Source organism: Pungitius pungitius, chromosome 18, assembly GCF_949316345.1.
Source record: "Pungitius pungitius chromosome 18, fPunPun2.1, whole genome shotgun sequence".
Lineage (NCBI taxonomy): Eukaryota > Metazoa > Chordata > Actinopteri > Perciformes > Gasterosteidae > Pungitius > Pungitius pungitius.
In genome coordinates, this window is record NC_084917.1 from 14,963,097 (window position 1) to 14,984,514 (window position 21,418).

The window sequence follows — 21,418 nt, forward strand, 5'->3', positions numbered from 1 at the left end:
TCTTGCTTTGATTTTGATGATTTCTTTTGACGTTACTGAAAACAGAGAATGACCGTTCACACGGACTCATAACCAGCTGGTGATGGATCCCATTTGTCTATATTTCAGAACTTGTCATTTCACTTTGAGAGATAAACAATCATGTTGTTTAATGCATTATAAGACATTGTAATGTATCACACTAATTAGGAAGTATAATCAAACATCACCATGTAAATCATTGAGAATGCTGTATGATGTCATTATCTCACTCTGATTGTATGGTGTTATAACACTCTATTACAATGTTATAGACATTGCCTTACAGACATAGAAAGTGCTGCTTCCTGTTTGGGCAGGAGCTCAGAGGATGAGCCTGAGTAACAGCAGGTGTTAATCCAGCTCATGTTTTGCCGTCGTCTCTCTGCTCTCACGGCTGATTACACTCAGAACAGGGAGGAGGAGGAGGAGGAGGAGGAGGAGGGCTCGTCTGTCGGGGCTTCAATCACAGGCAGCCGAGCAGCATGGGCAGTGTGCAGCATGCCGGCGTCTGAACGGGACCACAGCGACGCAGCCACGGGCCGCAGAATGTAACTACTGAAGGACTCCTGCACTCTTCTCCCTACAACGCCACCTCGGGGGCTCGTGCACGTCCAGGTCCTCACCATGGAGTTGGCCAACGCTCACCTGAATCTGAAGACGCTGCTGCTGACCATGATGATGTTTAAATGGGGTGAGTAGTGACAACAATGGGTTTGAGTTCAGGGCCAGTTTGAAGTGGTCCTGGTTTCTGGGATTGGATGCTGAAGGGCTTGATGGAAATCGCACTGTAAATCCCAACAGAGAATCTGTGTGAAGTTACTGTTTAATCCTCTTTCCTGCCAAAGCAACAGGTTGCACGGAAAGAGTTATCACAGGGACTTAAATATCCACCAGAACTATCGCGGCTTGCTACGCGCATGTTGATCAGCACAATGCATGTGGTGCTGTATTATTCTGTGCTTAGGGAGCCTTGTTGGGATCCGGACTCCCTCGGGCCTCAGGAATGTGTCTCTGAGAGGTGCTGCTCTCAGGATGGTGCACAAGTGGGCTGTTCCCACTATATTAGCAGACTCAAATAGATGTTGGGGGGGGGGGTTGTTCCTTTGTCGCTGACAACAATGATGAGAGGTCCGGCTGGTTCCCAGTGGATTTTCAAAAGACTGAGAGACCTTGAGTTAGTGGAGGATAATTATTGCAGGGATGTTTTGTGGTTGTTTAAAGAGTAAAATCTGATGTATGATCTGATTGTAAAAGACGTGGCTCTATTGTTTCAACTAGAATCAGATGCTCCTCGTCATGCACAGTGCTGGAGGAGAATCTCATTCATATTTGTCTGCGCATGAATGGAGGTGCAGAATGAGGTCACAGTCACTTGAAAGTTTGGATTATTTTATTCCAAAAAGAAGATCAGGCAGCAAAAAGTCAGCTCACATATTGTGATAAATATGTATTTTAATTTAAAGTTGTCATTGGCATTCCTAGGAAGGTAACACCGTTTTAAGCGTTTGCATATTCTATAAGTTAAAATTCATACATTTGCTTTTATCTTAGAATCCTCTTTTAATTTACTTTCTAGTTTTGTTAAGTATTATGCCTGTTATATTTTTATGGTGGAACTAACCAGGGTCAACAAGTGAAATGAACCCAACTTCAACACATTTTTTGAGCACAACTTATGTTAAAGTTTTAAAAGTCCAAAGAGACCTCAATCCCAGTATGGCTTCAAAATAAAGGTTAAATATTTCCATTTTGATTCCTTTCAATGGTTTCGTCTGCGTCTGTCTCCTTCACAAGCTCATGGGCTCACCTACTCATTCAGGTTGATATTTAAGGGAAAACAATATACATACATAAACACACACACACATACAGTATATATATATTAGCAATGTTCAGTATTATTCTAAGCAATAATTGATCCTCCTGGGATTGCACAGGCGTGTCCCCACCAATACCGACCGCCCAGTGACATGTGTCTAGCATTTGGAACTGTTCTATGGATAAAAAGACAAAGTGCACAGCCGCTTCCCTAAACATTGTCTCATCTAGAGAGGGCGTGTGTGTGTGTGTGTGTGTGTGTGTGTGTGTGTGTGTGTGTGTGTGTGTGTGTGTGTGTGTGTGTGTGTGTGTGTGTGTGAGTCAGACGGTGTTAATGGGATTCACCACAACAGCAGAATCCAAACTCAAGCAGACCACAGGACAGGTTGTTAGACTTTATTCTTACAAAATTCTTATTCTTAGTACTCCTGTACTAGGACTTTCTCTATTTCTCTAGAACTATTTAGACTTCTCAGAAAGCCCAGAGAGATAGAGAGAGTGCATTTCCACATAGAGATACAAACTCAGAAGAACAAGTAACAAGAAAGTACATTTTTCATCAAATAAGCAGTTTCAAAACATGTTATAGAAAAGTGCCATTATAAGTACAATTTAAGTGCTACAGTTTGTTAGTGTTTTAGTCAAGGTAGAGTCTAAAGAGGTGTGTCTTGAGTTTTCGACGGAAGATGTAGAGGCTCTCTGCGGTCCTGATGTCATCAGAGAGCTCATTCCACCATCTGGGAGCCAGGACAGCAAAGAGTCACCAGAAAGTGATTCAATTCAAATCTAGGGTGCATAAATCAATCAAAATCAGAGGGAGTGAATGTCTCGTTGACGTGAATCAATGAAGTGCATCACTCTAATTTAAAGTAACAAGTCACATCAAATTGGATGGAAGACTAATTGACAGCAGTAAATCTGGTTTATGTGGAAGCATTACTAGATACTTTAGACCTTTTAACAAGGCAATACAAATAGAGACAAACAGAGCAGGTGATGAGTCAATGCTGTGGATTTGTGTGAATGAATATATTTAACTCAGGGACCAGGCAACTATTATGAGTGTGTGTGTGTGTGTGTGTCTGTGAGTCCACAGCTGGTCTCACATACTACTGGATGTAACTACCAAAAATATGTTGAATGCTTGAGGGGCCCTTGTGGCCGCGTCGTTTTATCTTGTTGATCATTTTCATCATTGTTGACTCCTCCCTCCTCTGGTTGTGTTAATGCTTCAGTCTGATGAACTCTGCTTCCTGTCACTGCTTTCATTTACACAAAACCAAACTAGATCAAGTCTGTCTCAAAAGGAAGACAGATAATCAGATCATTAGTGCCTCATTAGCATAACCAAAATGAACATTTCAGAAAGGTTTAAATGTAACTAATCAATTGGGAAGTTTCATGATGGAAGAAATACCACAAATTAATGCTGATCATTTATGGGATGAGCTGTGAGATATATGCAGTAGACAACTTTATTTTACAGTAGAATTCTATTCAGAGCTCCAGTTTGCTCAAGTGCAACAACAACTGATCACGTTATCGACGCAGACCCCCCCCCCCATTAGTTTGGAGAAAGTGACATTGCAATAGACATCAATTATGTAGTTGATGTCTATTGTGTAAGCAATGGTTCAATACTATGTGAGTGGGAAATGCCTTGTGTTAAGTCCGGGCTTGGTGTCAGGAGGTGATTAGCCTCCCTTAGCATGAACACACTGCAGAAGTTATCTCCGTTCCAAAGAGAGAAGAATACAACACGGATTGAACCCTTGATGTGACGATTACATGATGACTTGAGTATTACAACATAATTCAACTAGATGGAGAATTCTTCTTGCCGGGCCACGCTCAACATATTCTTTTAATGCATGTAGTAGTCGGCTGCATTTTATGATAGTCATTTTGCATACAGCTTCATCAATGAATATGAAACATGAGTGAGGGAGCTAGGAAGCTGCTGTGACGCCATCTCACAGTGAGAGCAAGAAGAGCACGTGGGCGGCGATGTGGTGACGGAGAGGCTGGAGCTTGAGGCCGTAATCTGCGCAGGTATCCTGCTACTCAGAGATTAGAGGAGCACAGAGATTGACCCCAAAGAGACCAGAAGGATTACAACATGGAAAGGCTCTAGAGGTCAGGGAGGCCATCAAACCTACTATGGGCAAAGAGGGGGAGAAAACGTAGGATGGAGATTAGGAGTGGGGGATTGGGGGGGTTTTGGAGAAGATGGAGGATCTGGGAATCAGAAAGGAGGTGAAAGGTGTGCAGCGTGGACAATAAAACACATTACGACACACACATTTTAAAACACAGATCTGTCTCTGGGGATTACCAAGACGTGACCCTATCCTGTGGTGGCCCAATTATTTCCTCCTATTTCCTAATTCGGCAATAGTTTATACAAGCATTCCCTGACCTTACCCATAACAAGACAAAGTAATCCAGGGTTTAATAACGATGAAGGGTAAGAAATTAAAAGTGTAGGTGCACCACCTGGGTCTACTTACAGACATACAGATTCCAGCATGCATGAGCCTGGTGCTGAACGTAGCATTGTAGCCACGCACAGGCCTCACAGCAGCACGACGTCTTGCAGATTAGTTGCCTATAAAGGCTTTTGATTCAAACGGGTGTAATAAAGGCCTGAAAACATTCCTCCCTTCACAACCCACGAGGGGACATCAGCACTTCTGTTAAGTTTCTCATGAAGCAGGCAAAGGATCACCTCAATCAATGAACCTGTTTATCCCGGTCTCCTTCTCACATCAAGGCGACTTGATCCTAATCTCCCGACGCTCGTCAGCCACCTGCGACTGTTCTAGTCCGCCGCCGGCTCCCACTCTAATGCGCCCCCCCAGTAATCTGTAACCTTCACACCGTCCACGGTTCAGACTGAGGGGAAGATGCACCATGACTGCAATTGGAAATGACAGCAGCCTTCTGCTTCTGCAGGGTGGCGCTGGGGTGTGGGAGTAAAGACCTTCTGTCAGAATACACCTTCATTATATCAAACATGACCCGTCATGGGCTTATGGACTACTGAGGTGTTGGTATGACTGCTGATGCTCACGGCCTTTGGCTTTCTTATTTTTCATTTTGGATTTACACACACTTACATCTGTATGTTATCATCTTTGCCTATGTATTTGCTGCTTGGAGTAACAGTTGAGTAGTCACTACTCTAACTCGTTTAACACCTGCTTTAGTGGCTGTCTAATCTGCTTCTGTCATAATCCGGGCAGTTTGGAGCTGTGGATCATGGATTTTTCAAACTAAACCAATGGCTGAAGTGCATGCTCATCCATCAGCGCCATATGGTGCAGACACTACATCTACTACATAGATTTTATTTTTTATCACAGGTCATAACAAGAAATCCCTCATCAGCGGTTTTTTCTTTTTTCATTGAAATAATAACTCAATAAAACAGTGCTGCATCAAACAAATACTCATTTGAATCTCACAAATGAATAGTAATGTGTCTAGAAATGACTATTCTTGGTTGTAATTACCAACTAATAGTCGTGACCACTCTCTTTTAATGAGGGGAGATTAAAGGCATGGCGGTGTAATCTGTTCCCTCACGCTGTGCTCGCTAGGAGCAGCGCCATGGTGTCCGACACACACTTATCAAAGAAAAAACAGTCAAACATAAACTTTCACATTTGATCATATATTCATTCCTGTACAATTCTGTACAAAGTGACCTTCTCATCTCATTAAATATCCCCCCTCTCTCTCTCTCTCTCTCTCTCCCTCTGCCCCCCTTCCTCACCGCCATAACTCCCTTCACTGTTAATATCTTCCACTTCAGTGACATTTTGGAAACACAGCAGTGATCAAAGTGGTGTGGCTGGGAGGTTGGGAGTACTGGATGGGGGGGTGTTGGGAGGGAGTTGAGATTGTCCTCACAAAAGGAATGTGGACTAATTCCCCAGAGACCTCGTGCCATTGGCCGCTGAAAGGAGACAGCGTTTGTATTGTGACTCCTCACTGGAGCTGCTGCTCACATCAACTTTGGAACAAGGGGAGGAGTGGCTATTCATAGAGCACAAAGCACGATTATAGCTCCCGAAACCTTCGTCAAAACTCCATCCTGCATGCAACATTAGAGATGATCCGAAAGCATTTTTTGCTAAAGCTAACATAGGTCATAATACTTCTCACATCTTTTCTGAACTATTGTGAAAACATTGAAAATATTTATTCAAGTTACTCAACAAAATGAACTAAATATTACAAGATATTATATTATTATACGCACAATATACCCAAAATATCTTTGTAGTATGTGGACATTTCACAGCCCCCCCACACACACACAAACAAATGAGGTCAATAGTTGGCGGGACACAAACTAAGCGGAAGCAGACACCCTCTGAAGCAGGGCGGGATCCACAGAGCAGACAGCGGGACACGTGCGGGACGCTATAGCTGTTCCTACACGTTCAGGATTTAACACGTCTGCCTCACGAAAAGAAGTGAAAGCAGATTAGACTTTGAGAAGTTGAGATGTCTAGACAAATAAGAGTGACGGTCCTGTCCCACTTAGTCCTTTCAGGTCGCCCACTCTGTTGATGCTACGTGGACATATTTAAGCTGCTTCCTGTCTCAGCAGACAAGAGACAAAGTCTCACCATACTGTTTGATTGATCTTTATGTTTTTTACTCTTTGCTAATCAGTCTTTACAAAATACTCTATAATGTTGAGTTGTAACTGTCATAGAGCAGTATGAATATGTATGACAGATTATTACTATGATAAAGTACTGCTGCATGCACTCTTTTGATGTGGTTGTTCTTTATTCAAGCAATAAGGTACTGAAGGCAGTACTGTATCATCAATAATATTGCAGTTTAAATTTAAAAATAAATTTAAAATGTAAAAATATCAATGTTAAGCTTGATATGACAACTACCAGTCATGCAAAAACCAGTTTGTGTGCGTAAACAGGTGTACAGAACCGAATCAGAATGCCTGATTTCATCTACCCGTATAATAATTGTTGTTGTATATGTAATAAGTTGTTGTTTTTGAGATCTACAGCAGAACCAATTGCCTGGTTCCGGTTCAAATTAAGCTTTTTGACTTTGACTAGAAGGTCCTTGTTGATGATACAAACGTTTTCTTAACGTTTAAATGAACTATCAGATACTAACTAAATAACAGAGTTTATTTTGAAAAGACAGCATGCACAGACAGCTGGGAGCAGACAGGTGTATAGGTCAACACAGGAAACATGAGGAGGAATTTTAGTTGGACATGATGATGTGACAGAGTTTGAAGCTTAGGCCACTGATCGATCAGCTCCGTATTAGACGAGTTTGGCGTGAGAACGTGTTGGAAGCTGCAGTGGCAAATAAAAGGACATTCAGCTTTAGAAGAGCAATGTGTATATCCGAATGGACTTTGGACAGTAATGATGGAGTACATGCATGCACATGTGTAGGCCCATGGAGTCCTGCTCAGGACTGGAGGACTCCTCCAGTAACAATGGAAGTGTCTGCAGTGAGACACTGCTCTGAAGTACACACAGTATGTTCTATTTATACATAAAGTAATATCGGTAATAACGTTCTCTCATTTTTAGGAATCCTCTGCAATGCCACCTCGGACAGATGTCTCTCTGAACCCTGCCACAATGGAGCTACCTGCGTGGACAGCATGGACGACTACGCCTGTATCTGTGCCCAGGACGGGGTCCGACACATGGGCAAACACTGCGACGAGCTGTATGACGCCTGCTCCTTTGCACCGTGCCAGCAATGCACCAGCACCCCTGGCACCACGGAGTACCACTGCATCTGCCCGGACGGACTCTCGGGAGAGAACTGCACCGAGGAGGTGGACGAATGTCAGAGTAACCCGTGCTTCGGACCACGCTCTCTGTGCGTGGACCAGCCAAACGGATACTTCTGCAGGTGTCCAGCTGGCTACGGCGGACGGGGCTGCGGGACGCGCGTGACGGACTGCATGGACGACCCCTGCAGGAACAACGGGACCTGCATGTTACGACCGGACGGCTTCGGATGCCTCTGCGTGCAGGGGTTCGAAGGGGAGGCCTGCGAACAAGAGGTGGACGAGTGCTCCTCAGAGCCCTGTCAGAACGGGGCCATCTGCATAGACGGAGTGGCAGAGTTCCACTGCTTCTGCGTGCCCGGTTTTCAGGGTCACACCTGCGAGATCGACATCAACGAGTGCGCTTCACGGCCTTGTGAGAACAACGGCACCTGCATCAATGAGAAGGACCATTACGAGTGTGAGTGCCTGGAGGGCTTTGCAGGTAGGTCCAAAAGTACACAAACACACACCTATTTATTTTTTTTCTATCGCTCATGGCGGGGGCCCCATGGCCCTCTATGGACTAGCCCCCACTGCCTAAATGTATAGACAGAGCTCAAATTGAGGCATCTCAATGCAAGCTCAGATCCCGTGGCAAGATTTGGCAGCTGCTGTAACTCTGTTTGGGAGAGGTAGTTTGAATAATTCGACAATATGTAATACATTACGGTAATTAATTGGCTGATATGTGATAGTATGGCTACCGGTTTTAGTTCTCTTCAGCCTGTGAAGAGTGAAGATGTTAAGTATTAATGAATCAATATTCATCTCACTTCTTTCAGCCGAGAAAAACCTAAGGCCTTTTTACGTTTTTCTTCTCCTTTGTTCCTCGCCACCATTTGTTGTTTCTTTGTGTTTTGTTCCTGATAAAGGGGCCATGGGGAGTATTTTAAGTGAGGGCTGAGATGCTGTTAGTCGCCTTATCTGTGACTCAGATAACGTCTCCGTGCGGAGTGAGAGAAAACACTCCAGTCCTGCTTCTCCTTGCGCTCTTTTCTCCACGGGCCTGTTCTGTGTCAGAGGACCTGTGGGTTATCTGAGGGCAGTCGGCTTGGATCGACACCGCTGAATTCCCTTGTGACGCTATCACTTTGTTTGGAGGATGTAAAGAGAGGTTTCTTATCACAGGCGGTATCTGGAGACCAGAATAGACAGATTATAGATCGACAGAACACTGAGAGTATAGGCAAAACAATGTGACAGATCATTTGACTGTAAACATAGCAGCCACAGCTTCATTCCATCCATTCATCACTATCATCATCATCATCACCCCCCCCCCAGGAGTCAACTGTGAAATCGAGATCGACGAGTGTCAGTCCGGCCCCTGCCGCAACGGGGCCACCTGCCGGGACTTGATTGCTGCGTATTCCTGCGAGTGTTCGCCCGGGTTCGATGGCGTGGACTGCGAAGTCGACGTGGACGAGTGTGCCAGTGACCCCTGCCAGAACGGGGCCGTCTGCCACGACATGGTGAACAGGTGGGCAGTGCTTTGGGTAAAGTCTCAACAATTTCACTGTAAATCAGTGGTAACTTACTGGGACTCCAGTGATATAATAAATATAATACACTATTTGTTAATATAATAAACGAATAAAAAAAATATGAAACAGGCTTATAGAGATTATTATAGTTATCACAGAGGAAAACATAGTTTTTGCCTTTGAAAACAAACAGGTTTTGTTGTAAATGAGCCATGATACCCCAAAAGGCGATTTTTCATCTGTAGTCCCAAGTGGCAGCAGTTACAAAATAAACTTAAAACAGAAGATAATATTGCATTTTAAATGTTAAACAATATCGACGCTTTACAATGCATGCACAAACAATGAAAAAAGTGAGAATAAAACTGCTTTACATTTTTAAGTATATTGTCAACACTGAGGCTCTCATAGCGATGACTACGTTAAAATAGAAACATGGACTAAAAACAATACTATGCTGCAGTTGCAGAAGAAAAGGCACAGAACGGCATGCAGAGTACGTGGAATATATAAATCAGTCAGACACAGCAAAACAACAAAAAAGACCGGCAATTTGAAGACAGACAGACAGGTGACAGCAGACAGATGAGGGGAAGTTCAACACAGACAGAGAGGTGCAGTTAGTGATTAGTTAGTAGTTAATGATAGTGCTGATAGAGCAGGCCACCAACTAACCAACTAAAAAAGAAGAGTTTTAAATCAACTATATGTTTGTATTTATTTAATGGTCAATTGGATGGAGTACCTTGTACTGAAAAGGCAGACAGACTGAAGGCACTTTTCTCCTCTTGTTGCACCTCTTGCGATTCGATATCCAGCTGTTCTTGAGATAACAAACTGGTTGAGCCAGGGGAGGTCAAGCCATGTGTTTTGTATATGAGACAAATATTAATTAATTTAATCATGTTTTCCGAACTTAACAAGTTATATGTATAAGTAAACGGCAGTGTTGAGAAACAATGGATTTTGAGTGTTTGAATGTTACATAACTTACTAACAAGCATCGTTCTAACCATGCAATTAGATAAACCATGTCGTTAGTGAGATACATTTTTTTTCACTTTTCACAATTTTGCTACCATGCAAGTAATTTACAGTGCCATCTGCATACATTTGGATGTTGGTGTCAGTGCATGCGGATGGCAGATCCTTGATATATAAAGAGAACAGCAGTGGAGCCAGGACAGATCCTTGTGGGACACCTGTGGACAAGTAGAGGGCAGTAGATGATAAAAGTCTATAAGAAATGTGTATGGTCTAAATGTGTAATTTGAAGTCCTCTTCAATACAGCAGGATTTTTACTTAGTAATAATGTTCCATTAGGACATAAATAGACCATAAAGGTGACTATGCGAAAGAGGGGTTTCTGTGATTAACAGGTCTGTAACACGCATTGTCTTTTTTGGTACTTTAACCGCTAAAGCCTGCATAGGAACGTGGACAGAAGAAACAGGAGTCTCCATTCTGCTGTGAGAAATTGCCATGGGGGTTTTCTTTCCCTCATTGATCATTTTTTTCCTGATCATTTGTGTTTCTTGCAGCTATGAATGTGACTGCAGCAACACAGGATTCCAGGGTGACTACTGTGATGTGGACATCCCAGAGTGTGCCTCGGATCCCTGTCAGCATGGTTCCTCATGCATAGAGGGAGTCAACAAATACACATGCTTCTGCTGGCCAGGTACCGAAGTACATGCTGCACATCAAATATTCCTGTACCATCACAAGGAAACACAACGAACGGGACCTGAGCTCACTGTTATTTGAATCTGAACTTTTATAGTACAACTAGTGCACTTATTTTAAGAAAATCTGTATTATTATATATTTTTTTTGATCTGAGGTGCTTGCACAAAGTCAACCAACTAATAACAAAACCACCTACAGAGTATTAGTTCAAAGTACCCAAGTATCTCCCAATGATAAAGAAAAAAACTCAAATAATACTGGATTTCACTCGGCATGTTGAATATGTTTGCTGCCATGTAACCGAACTCACAACTCTCACAAGCCTCTCTACGGATCCTCATTTGGACAAAGTCAGAGGAACCAAGAATGTTGCAGAACAACAACAGTAGTAAATGAAATACTTTAGATCAACTAACCTTGCCATTATGCTTACACAAAAAATGCATAATGCATCAGTTATATATCAGTAATAAAATACTTACTAAAGACCTATTAATAGTTTGGATTCAAGAATATTTAGATTAAAAAAAAGATAAATCATGAATAGAGATGGAAGAATGCTACTTGTGATATTCTCATATGTCAAAGGTACATTTAGGTTTTAGGAGACTCCCCACAGTTTGTCACTGATCTATTAACATACGGAACATGTGGAACGTATTACGTATGAATAAAACCTTTTCCTTTTTGTTTTCTCCAGGTTACAAAGGACCAAACTGCGAGATTGATATAGACGAGTGTTCCGAACTGCCCTGTGAGAATGGCGGGGAATGTTTTGAGCGCTCAGATCCGTCTCACTGGGTGCTGGACTGGGAGCTCAGGTTTGAGGATGCAGCGGGATACATCTGCCAGTGTCAGCCGGGGTTTGCAGGTCTGTAAAATGGAAGAAACCAGACATATTACCAATGTCATCCTTTTATTCATCATCATTTATTTTACGTCAAAGGCGAGAACTGCTCCGTCAACATTGACGAATGTGAGTCAGAACCCTGCCAGAACGGAGGCGCATGTGAGGATAAGGTCAACGGCTACACCTGTACATGCTCTGTAGGATTTCTAGGTGAGTCTCATACCTTTGTGGCATGCAAACTTTCTACCGTCACAAATTAGAAAAACTGAGCTTAAATAGAATTCTAGACGTTTTACATCGAATCAGTTGTGAGAGCCACCAACATGGAAAGGAAGTCATGAAGTACTTATAGATGACAAACTAATACATAGGATATGTTGACTGAATGAACATGTGGGGTCCAACCCTCGGCGTGGTCTCCCTCTAGGTGAGCTGTGTGAGGTGAACGTTGACGAGTGCCAGAGCCAGCCCTGCCAGAACGGCGGCTGGTGTGAGGACGGCAGGGCGTCCTACAGTTGCCACTGTCCCGAGGCGGAGGCCGGTGAGCTCCCCTGGGGGGGCGACCACTGCGACGTGAAACTCCACGGCTGCGTGGACCACGCGTGCCAGAACGGGGCCACGTGCCACCCGTGGCTGGAGGGCGGAGAGCAGGGTCACACGTGCCTTTGCCCTCACGGCTTCTACGACGAGCAGTGCTCCACGAGGACAACATTCTCCTTCTCCACTGCGCGGTACATTCACATCCAGGTTCTATTAGAAGAAAGGACCCGGAGGGAGGTCGAGCACCACGTGCACCGGGGTTACGGGGTGCAGCTACGCTTCCGGACGACTCTGCCCGACATGCTGCTCTTCTTCAGAGGGGATGTGGACAATCACCTCATCTTGGAGATTGTGAAGGGAGGTCTTCGAGCAAAAGCTTTTTCGGAAGAGACTGAACTGGATGTAACATTTCCTGGACTGGTCAGCGATGGAGACTGGCGGGACGCCCACGTGTTTGTCGATAACAAAGGGCTGGTACTGATTCTGAAAGGCCATGGCTGTGACAGGGATGGATGTAGAATTACAGATGGCGGTGCGGACGAACCACCCTTCCAGCCCTCTGAAGCCTTCACTCACATGTATGTGGGCGGAGCTCCAGAGGAGCTTTTAGAGTTGTCTGCCAGCGCTGCAGGCTTCATTGGATGTATGGAAGACCTGATGATCGACTCCAAGCCTGTCCTACCGCAAACACTCCCAAAGGACCAAGGCCATGAGCTGGGATGCAGTAAGACGGATTGGTGCAAGCCTGACCCCTGCCATGGACATGGACGCTGTGTGGACCTGTGGACCAGCTATCAGTGTGACTGCTACCGTCCCTTCCATAGCGAGCGCTGCACTGAAGGTCAGTGACATCATTTACCACTAGCAGGAGCTAGCAAGAGCTTTAGACAAATCATATCCAGTCTTCCAGTCCCTCTCGTCCAAAACTAGTCCGAATAGGTTAAAACTTCACCAAAAGAAAGACACAATTAAATTGAATTAAATTTGTTTTATTTTAGCTTGAAATCACAAATAAAAACAAATAGATATGTGTACAATACGTGTAATTCCTACAACAGAAATAATAAATACTGACAACAAATATTGAGAGTAGTAAGCCAGGTGTGAGGCGGGACCACTGCAGGGACAACCACCATCAGTTAAAACCATGATCCACAGAAGCCTGTGGAGAGGGAAAGCAAAAGACTTCAGGAGAGGAAGCTAAGTCGATAACGTCGGTTTATGATAGTAATAGTAATGTGAGTCCAGACAGAACCATGATTCATGGAAACCTGTGAGGAGAGACAAATACTCTGGGCTCGGGTTAGAAGCTGAATTAGTAATACGTGAGTTGTGAATTCTTCTAGAAGGAGAGATAGAGGAAAGGAGCTTGGTGTGTCCTAATCATTCTCCCACCAGTCTAGGCCTATAGCAGCTTAACTAAGGGCTGGTCCGGAGTAATCCGAGGCAGCCATAACTATCAGCTTCAGCTTTATCTTAAATGAGGTGACTGGGTCTGCCCCCCGAACTGAAAGTGGAAGCTGGTTCTGCAAGAGGAGCTTGATAATTGAAGACTCCCATCCTACTTTTTAAGACTGCGTTAACCACAAGTAACCAACATCTATGGAGCGCAGCTCTTTATCAGGGACATTTTGTATTATGAGCCCCTTAAAAGAAGACGGCATTTGAACAGCGAGTAAAATTCTATTCTTGATTGAACATGGAGCCAGTGCAGAGAAGCGTACAAGACGTATAAAAGCAGCCTCATAATGCAGTAATCTATTCTAGAAGTGACAAACGCATGACCTCATTTTCTGCATCCTTTTGAGACAGGAAGTTCCTGATTTTCGATACATTACGTAGATGAAAAAAGGCAGTCCTTGAAGTCTCATTCATCTGGGGGTTAAAGGACACATCCTGGTACCTCATCACATGCTGGATACTAGAACAATTCCATCTGGAGAAACTGTATCACCAGACAGTTGACTTTGAAGGCGCGCTGGGCCTCTGGTTTGTCTGAGTTTAGCTTCAGAAAGTTTCTGGTCATCCAAGTTTTGATGTCTCCAAGACAAGCTTGATTGACAGACACAAAGATGAGAGTCATTTGTTGATGCACAGTGATTTAGTACAATACAGGAATGAGGAAACATTTATTATGAAAATGTGTCAGACATACAAGCAATTTGACTTGGCAGTTGGCGCTTAACAGCAGACAGTTGGACAATGGACAACAAGACAACATAGTGCTAGAGGAATAAAATAAAATATAGTAAAATATATTGCTATGGGTTAGTGTGTAAGGCTAAGGGGTTAGTTTAAAAATAAAGCAATACAAGTTTAAAAGTTAAAAAGTTCAGTGCACCAGCGGACAGAAAGTGAAGTGAAAGTGAAAGTGCAGGTGTATGTGCGTGTGAAGGGAGAGACCAGTGGGATGTCAGAGTCACTCGGGGGGGGGGGGGGGGGGGGGGGGGACTGCCGAAGGGAAGGTCTTAGTCCTGATGGACCTCAGCCTCCTACCGGATAGGAGGGGCACAAACAGTTCATGTCCAGGGTGGGAGGGCTTGGCTACAATCTTTCTAACTCGCTTCAGAGTCCTGAAGAGACGGCAGATTGCAGCCAATCACCCTCTCTGCAGAGCGGATGACACACTGCAGCCGGCCCTGCCCGTACAAATGATTGGATCCACATTATTTCCCATTTGAAGAAACAGGGTTGATTTTACTACGTTAGTGGGAACAAGCTTTTGCTGCCATGTAATTAATGCTCCCAATTGTCCTCTGCCAGAGTTCCCGGCATGGACATACAGCCACGAAGACACGGTGAGCTTCAGTGTCTACGATGTCGGGAGGAGACACGAGAGCAACTTCAGTGTGTCCTTCTTCCTGAGGTCGTTGAAGCCAGACGGGCTGCTGTTCCAGCTGAGGAGACCCACGGAAGAAGAGGGCGGAGAGGTATACTTCTCCGTCTACCTGGGCATGGGGAGGGTTTTTGTCAGCTCTCTGCCTAACAGCGCCCCACTAACAGCCCCCATATTTGTGACCACCGGCGAGAAGCAACTCCTGCAGGTCGAAGTGCACCACAGACAGGTGATCTTTGAGCACGCAGGCCTTCGCTACGGGATAGGAGAGATCCCCGTGGTGAACGTCAACATTGGGGACCAGGCTTATGTTGGGGGACTCCCGGGAGACTGGGACTCCAACATGTGGGGGGGGCATTACAAAGGCTGCCTGCAGGACCTTCGCTTAGACTCTGTCCATCTAGATATGGATGCCTGGAACAGCTCGAACCAGGAGGCAGTGTATCTGCCAAGTGATGCTGGGAATGTGGAGAAGGCCTGCGTCAGCGACGATACGTGCAAGGTAGGCAATACTTTACGAATTAAGATGATCTGATAGAGACTCAGTTGATTCAAAGAACGGATGTCAATGAACTGTGTGTTTGAACTGACTTTGGTCCATGCTAAACCTGAGAGCTTTTACACTGTATCACACGTACGGATGATACCAAAGTTTTATATCAACGTTTTCAGGCAGACCATTTTCATCACATCCCATAGCTAACTGTCTATAGCTTTTACAGTTTCAACCCTGCTCTAAATATTTGATATCTAAGCTCTCAATGTTTCCGTCTGCAGATGAAGCCCTGTCTAAATGGAGGAGAATGCACCATCACATTCAACGATTTCTTGTGTTCGTGTACGCCGGAATACACCGGAAAGACCTGCGGAACACGCGTGTGGTGTGTGAGCCATCCTTGTGTCAATGGTGGCTACTGTGTGGACCTCCCTGATGGATATGAATGTAAGAGCATCCCAATCCTTGTACTGTGGCTCTACCTCTCTGAGCCAAACCAGAGTCCATATGGATACAATAGATTCCATTGCAATTAGTTGACTTTGAAGAACTTTGCCTGATTTCATTTTTTATTTTTAATAAGAAAGTAGCGTGCAAATAAGGATGATTGGCATTAAAGAAACTTAATACCTTAGGGTTGAATGTATTCTTGTGACTTTGAAATGAGGACTAAACAGTAAACAGTGCTGTACCTATAATAATGCCAACCATCAGGTTATTCTTACCAGTTTCAGTTTCTCTAGTTCACTACATCTCACACACAGTCACACAAATAGTGTATTGTGTTTGATAAAAAGGTGCTCTTAACAAGTTAGGGTTCCTATGAAGGTGTCTAGTTTCCTGACTTCCTGAAAGTTAGAGCAAAAATGTAAAGCATGATTTTCTTCTCTGAGATGTCCTTTGTTGCTTTGTACCAAATCTAAAACTTTGTTCAGTAAAACCAAAACACCCAGGTTCAGAAACTAAATCACAACTCCTTGAAGGTATATTTTTAATGACTATTTCATTTTGTTAGAAAAAGTCAGGCAAGTTAAATGGCTTTTTTTCCTCACTGAACAGACGCTAATCTAAATTGTCAGACAGACCCTTACTGTAGATGAAATCCAAATATAAAGGATGTTTTACACAAAGCCATTGTCCCCATTGACCCTCAGGTGTGACCAACGCCACGTTTGAGGACAGCCCCGTGCGCTACAGCGCTGGCGGCTCCCTGGCTGAACCCGTCTCCAGCATGTACGTGGAGCTGCGGACCCGCTCAGAGAACGCTGTGCTCCTGAGGGCCTCCCGGGGCTCCGACCTGCTCATGGTGGGTCTGCTGGATTCCTCGGTCCGGGTGGAGATCCACACCGGCAACAGCGTCGAGGCACTGGCCTTCACGGGGGTGCGCCAAGTGGCCGACGGGGGCTGGCACCGCGTGAACATCTCAATGGCCCAGAGGGGGCGCAAAGCCTCCCCCTGGGTGATCACCGTGGACGGGATCACGGACGCCAGCAGCGCGCCGCAGCGCGCGGGAGGCGTCCGCTTTCTCAACGACAAGGCGGCCACGCTGGCCCTCGCGGAGAGCTTCACCGGCTGCCTGGGGGCGGTCAGGGTCGGCGGGGTCCACCTCCCTTTTGTGGACGACTATAAAGCCCCGCAGCCGTCACAGTTCCACTTGGCCGAAAAGCCAAAGATCCGTTTGGGTTGCACCAGCGCCTCCGTCTGTGACCCCGACCCTTGCGTCAACGGAGCCACTTGTGAAGACCGCTTTAACCAATTGGGCTGCGTGTGTCCCCCGGGCTGGGGGGGCGAGCTGTGCGAGACGGACATCGACGACTGTGCGTCTCAGCCCTGCGTCCATGGGAGCTGCAAGGACTACTTGGCTGGGTTTGAGTGCCGGTGCCACCCGGGATACGGCGGCGAGCTCTGCGACGAGGACGTGGACGAGTGTGAGCGACACGCCTGTGAACACGGAGGCACCTGTCACGATGGAGCCAACATGTACACCTGTACATGCCCCAAGGGCTACAGCGGCCCTCGCTGCCAGTGAGTACTCCCAACTACTACTGACTGGAACATGGTTTAAAATAATGACACCAATAGATACGGTGGGAGTAAATGCAATAAATACAAATTTTGAAAAATATGATAATCGTAAAAAATGTTTGGTTAAAGCGGTAAAGAGACGTCAGCGCCTCCAAGCACATCCACATGAATGTGATTTAAGAAGTGACTGGATTATTGGTAGATTAGGGTTCTCCTTCAATCAGAGGATCGGTGGTTTGAACCCAGTTCTGCCGGTCTATGTCGACGTGTCCTTGGACGGGACTCATGAGACGCTCACATAGCTGTGATGTGTGCATATTGTATGCATGTCAGTTAGTGTTGATGTGCATGCCATCAGAATATCAAAGGTTGTGAATGGGTGAACGGCAATGTAGTTAAAATGCGCTTAAAGTGGTGTGACAGATAAACAGGTCTATTTACCATTCAAAAGAGGTTACAGATTCAGGCAGGTCCAAAGAAAAGGATTTAAAGCCAGATGGGCTCCTACTGAGCATCAGGCTCACAAGGGGAGAACTCCTCGTATCCAACGACAGACTCTAACTGAGAGGGTTTGCTTCTGTGCCACTGTCAAATCATGGCGCTGTCTCACAGGCTACAGGAAATGACCCATGATGCATAGCAACGAGACATTAACCTGGGGTTACCTGAGGGAGTTTGGAGACGTAGAGAAAGTAAACAAAGGGAAGGCACGTTTCACCAGACATGCTTTAAAAGCGACGAGTAAAAACTTAAAACCCATTCTGAGACACAGAGGGAGGCCGTGGCTGAGTAATGTGATGAGATCTGTCTCTGTAGTGCTTCACTGAAGCAACGTCCCTGTGCTTTTCTTCAGGTGGGACTACCCTCCCATACAGTGTGGTACAGACGTGCGCTGTGAGAACGATGGAGTCTGCCGCGATGGGCCGTGGGGAGCTAACTGCACATGTATGCCCGGTTTCACAGGCAGCAGGTGAGCCCTCTTTTGGATGACTTTGACACTTTTTTTAATGTTCCAAAGCTTTGTGTTGTACTGCAAAAATCCTACAGACACCAATATTTTTGTCCTTTGGCGAAGAAGCATCGCCTCAGTACGAAACATATTTATAGGCCATATTTGGGTTTGAGAAACGTTGACACAAATTTATAAATTAAGGAATGTGATTATATGAGGGATTTTTTTCACCCTTTTACCTAATTTGTAGTGGCTCCAGTTTATTTACTGAATTATAGCACCAGCAACTAGATGTTAAATTATATTTAACATCTTGCATGACGCCATTTTTACTTTCACAGTTTTTGAAACTAAATTCTATTTACCTTCAATTTGTTTTTCATGCTGATAAAGTACAAAGGGCTTCAGTAGCAGCCTGGACCTTTGGAAAGGTGTGTAACGCCGGTTTGTGTGTGTGTCCCGTGTCCCAGGTGTGAGTCGGAGATCGACGAGTGTGAATCGAACCCCTGTCGACACGGCGGCTCCTGTTTGGACCGATTCAACATGTTTGTGTGTGAATGCCCGCCTGGCTACAGCGGTCCAACCTGTGACACTAACGTATGGCTCTTATTCCTCTTTGGTTTTATTTTTTTTTCTGTTGTCAAATAGCTGAAGATGTCTTCCTCATCTCCTCACTCTCGTGTCACAGAAACAAGCCCACAAACAAGGGGTCCCCTGGTTGGTGGTGGCCATCCCGCTGCTCTGCTTCTGCGTGTTGATCCTCATCATCGGCTTGACCTTCGTGGCGCTCACGGCGAGGAAGAAGCGCCAGTCTGAGGGCGCGTACAGCCCCAGCACCCAGGAGGTGGCCGGGGCCCGGCTGGAGATGGACAGCATGCTCAAAGTCCCACCGGAGGAGAGACTCATCTGACAGCCTGCAATCAAGGGTGTGAGAGGGGTCCGGGCGCCGCGGGCAGGACGCTCTGGGCTCCATGTGGAACACAATCTGGTGCTGAACCAAGGGGCCGTTGTTGTGGGGACACAGCCACCCCCCCCGCCTGCTGGTGGTGGAACACTATAGAAATGAATGCATTTTGTTTCTTGACTCTACCTGCTGTAGTTTGTCCCCAGCAGGGCCCTGGTAGTCCTACCTAGTGCATAGAGGGAAATGTGAAGATTAGATGCCCAGACGCAGGGCTCAGAAGCTGCAGTTCCTCTTCCGCTCTCGGCCAGTAGACGCTGGCTCCAAGAAAAATTTGAGTGAAAAAGAACCGGCCTTTCTTATATGACAAAGAAAGATAATTCATCACTCTCGTTTCACTTGCAATGTGGTGACCACTGCGTGGTTTTTTCGTCTCAGACTCAGAGCTCTTCAATTCCTTATTTGTCCCGCAGCAGGGGAATTTGCAAAAAAAAAAAAAATTGAATCAGCATTTGTAGCATTGTTTTCTTTTGCAATGGATGAATGGCCACAACGGCAGAAGCACAGCCTCCAGCTGTTTATCTCCGTGATGATATGATATCTCCTGATCTTCACGTAGCACGAGCCGACCTCAACGTACCGCTCTCCCTTCCAACAAACAAGCTCGCATCCTATGAAACACCACCGACTGCATCACTGTGGACTGATGTCGCCAAACTTACACCCGCCTCCCGTCAATGCTGGAATGCCATCTACTGCTCAACAATGCAGTTAGTTGAACTCCTCCCCCGTTTGACAATGAGGTTCTGCACGATGTGGAGGGTGAAGGAGGCTGCAGGACGTTTCTGCTCACACATGATCCAACATGACATCAACATAATGAGGTACTGAGTTCCAGGAGAACCAGAGACACGTGTAGCACCTGAAGGGAAATGAAGTGAGAAGATGCCATCCACCCGTATGGCATCTTCTCACTTCATTATCTTTGCTCAAGCATTTCCTAACATAGTCTTAGGCGTGTGTTGTAAACGTTTTAGCATGAGACTTGGATTACACGGACAGGACCGTACATTTTTGTCTGGATATGGTTTTGCGGTTTTTAAAGCTGTCCCTATTTACTTTTCTATGTTTCTCAAACATTTTATTTACAACAGTTCAACATTTTGATATGCTAAACGGTACTGCAGGGTAGAACTGGAAACCCGAGGGGCAAAATGTTTGATTCAGCATTTGAAGATCTGGTGGTGCAGTTTACTCCACAATGAGGGGCCCCTCCCTCTTTGTGTAAAGCCTGTACATTTTGTATATTAATGCTTATTATCCATGTTAACACTGCGACTAAGGGACTGTCTGCTCATATTTATCCTGGCCTCTTCACAGACAACACTGGTCTAGAATCAGTACAGAATCTATTAAACCCACATAGGATGAAGTCATGTTCTCAGAAGGTAAACAAAGTTTAAATAAGTAACGTATGAACATGAAGGTACTGCAGCACACTGTAATGTGATGTAAAGTAATAGTTGTTGAAACAAACGTTATAGTTTAGTGGATATTTAGATGCTGGTTGCACAGTTTTTGTACAAAATGTACAAAATCCAGATTGCTTTTAATGTGTTACTAACCTGCAATAAAAGTCATCTGTTGTCAGTCAGGTGGTCCTGGTTCATAACACAAACAAAAAAGAGCAGTGCTTAGCATTTTAATATTTCTTTAGGATATTCTGGTGTCATTTGAGTAAAGAAAAGGTTCAAGTAAATATTATATATGGATCTATGAAAGCCACACATTCACAGTCCCTATGAGACCATATGTGTTAAGAACAGCACACATAATGAGGAATCATTGGGGATTGACCTACATTTCTACATTTAAACGTCCTTGGAACACAAAGTGGTGGATGAGATATTTGCATCAACAAACAGATGCAAAAAGGAAGGAAGGAAGATTGGCCAAGAGG

The 21,418-nt window shown here is 45.0% G+C and overlaps 1 protein-coding gene across 1 annotated transcript; it reads left to right on the forward strand.

Moving 5' to 3' along the window:
• Nucleotides 1-591: 591 nt before the first annotated feature.
• On the forward strand, nt 592-21,166 carry crb2a (crumbs cell polarity complex component 2a). Its single transcript, XM_037484429.2, has 13 exons — nt 592-712; nt 7,434-8,126; nt 8,969-9,164; nt 10,711-10,850; nt 11,559-11,729; nt 11,805-11,918; nt 12,136-13,089; nt 15,012-15,586; nt 15,862-16,027; nt 16,735-17,605; nt 18,459-18,575; nt 19,028-19,154; nt 19,246-21,166. Exons 1-13 carry the CDS (start codon nt 646-648, stop codon nt 19,465-19,467), a joined length of 4,413 nt encoding a protein of 1,470 aa, XP_037340326.2. The 5' UTR covers nt 592-645; the 3' UTR covers nt 19,468-21,166.
• Nucleotides 21,167-21,418: the final 252 nt, after the last annotated feature.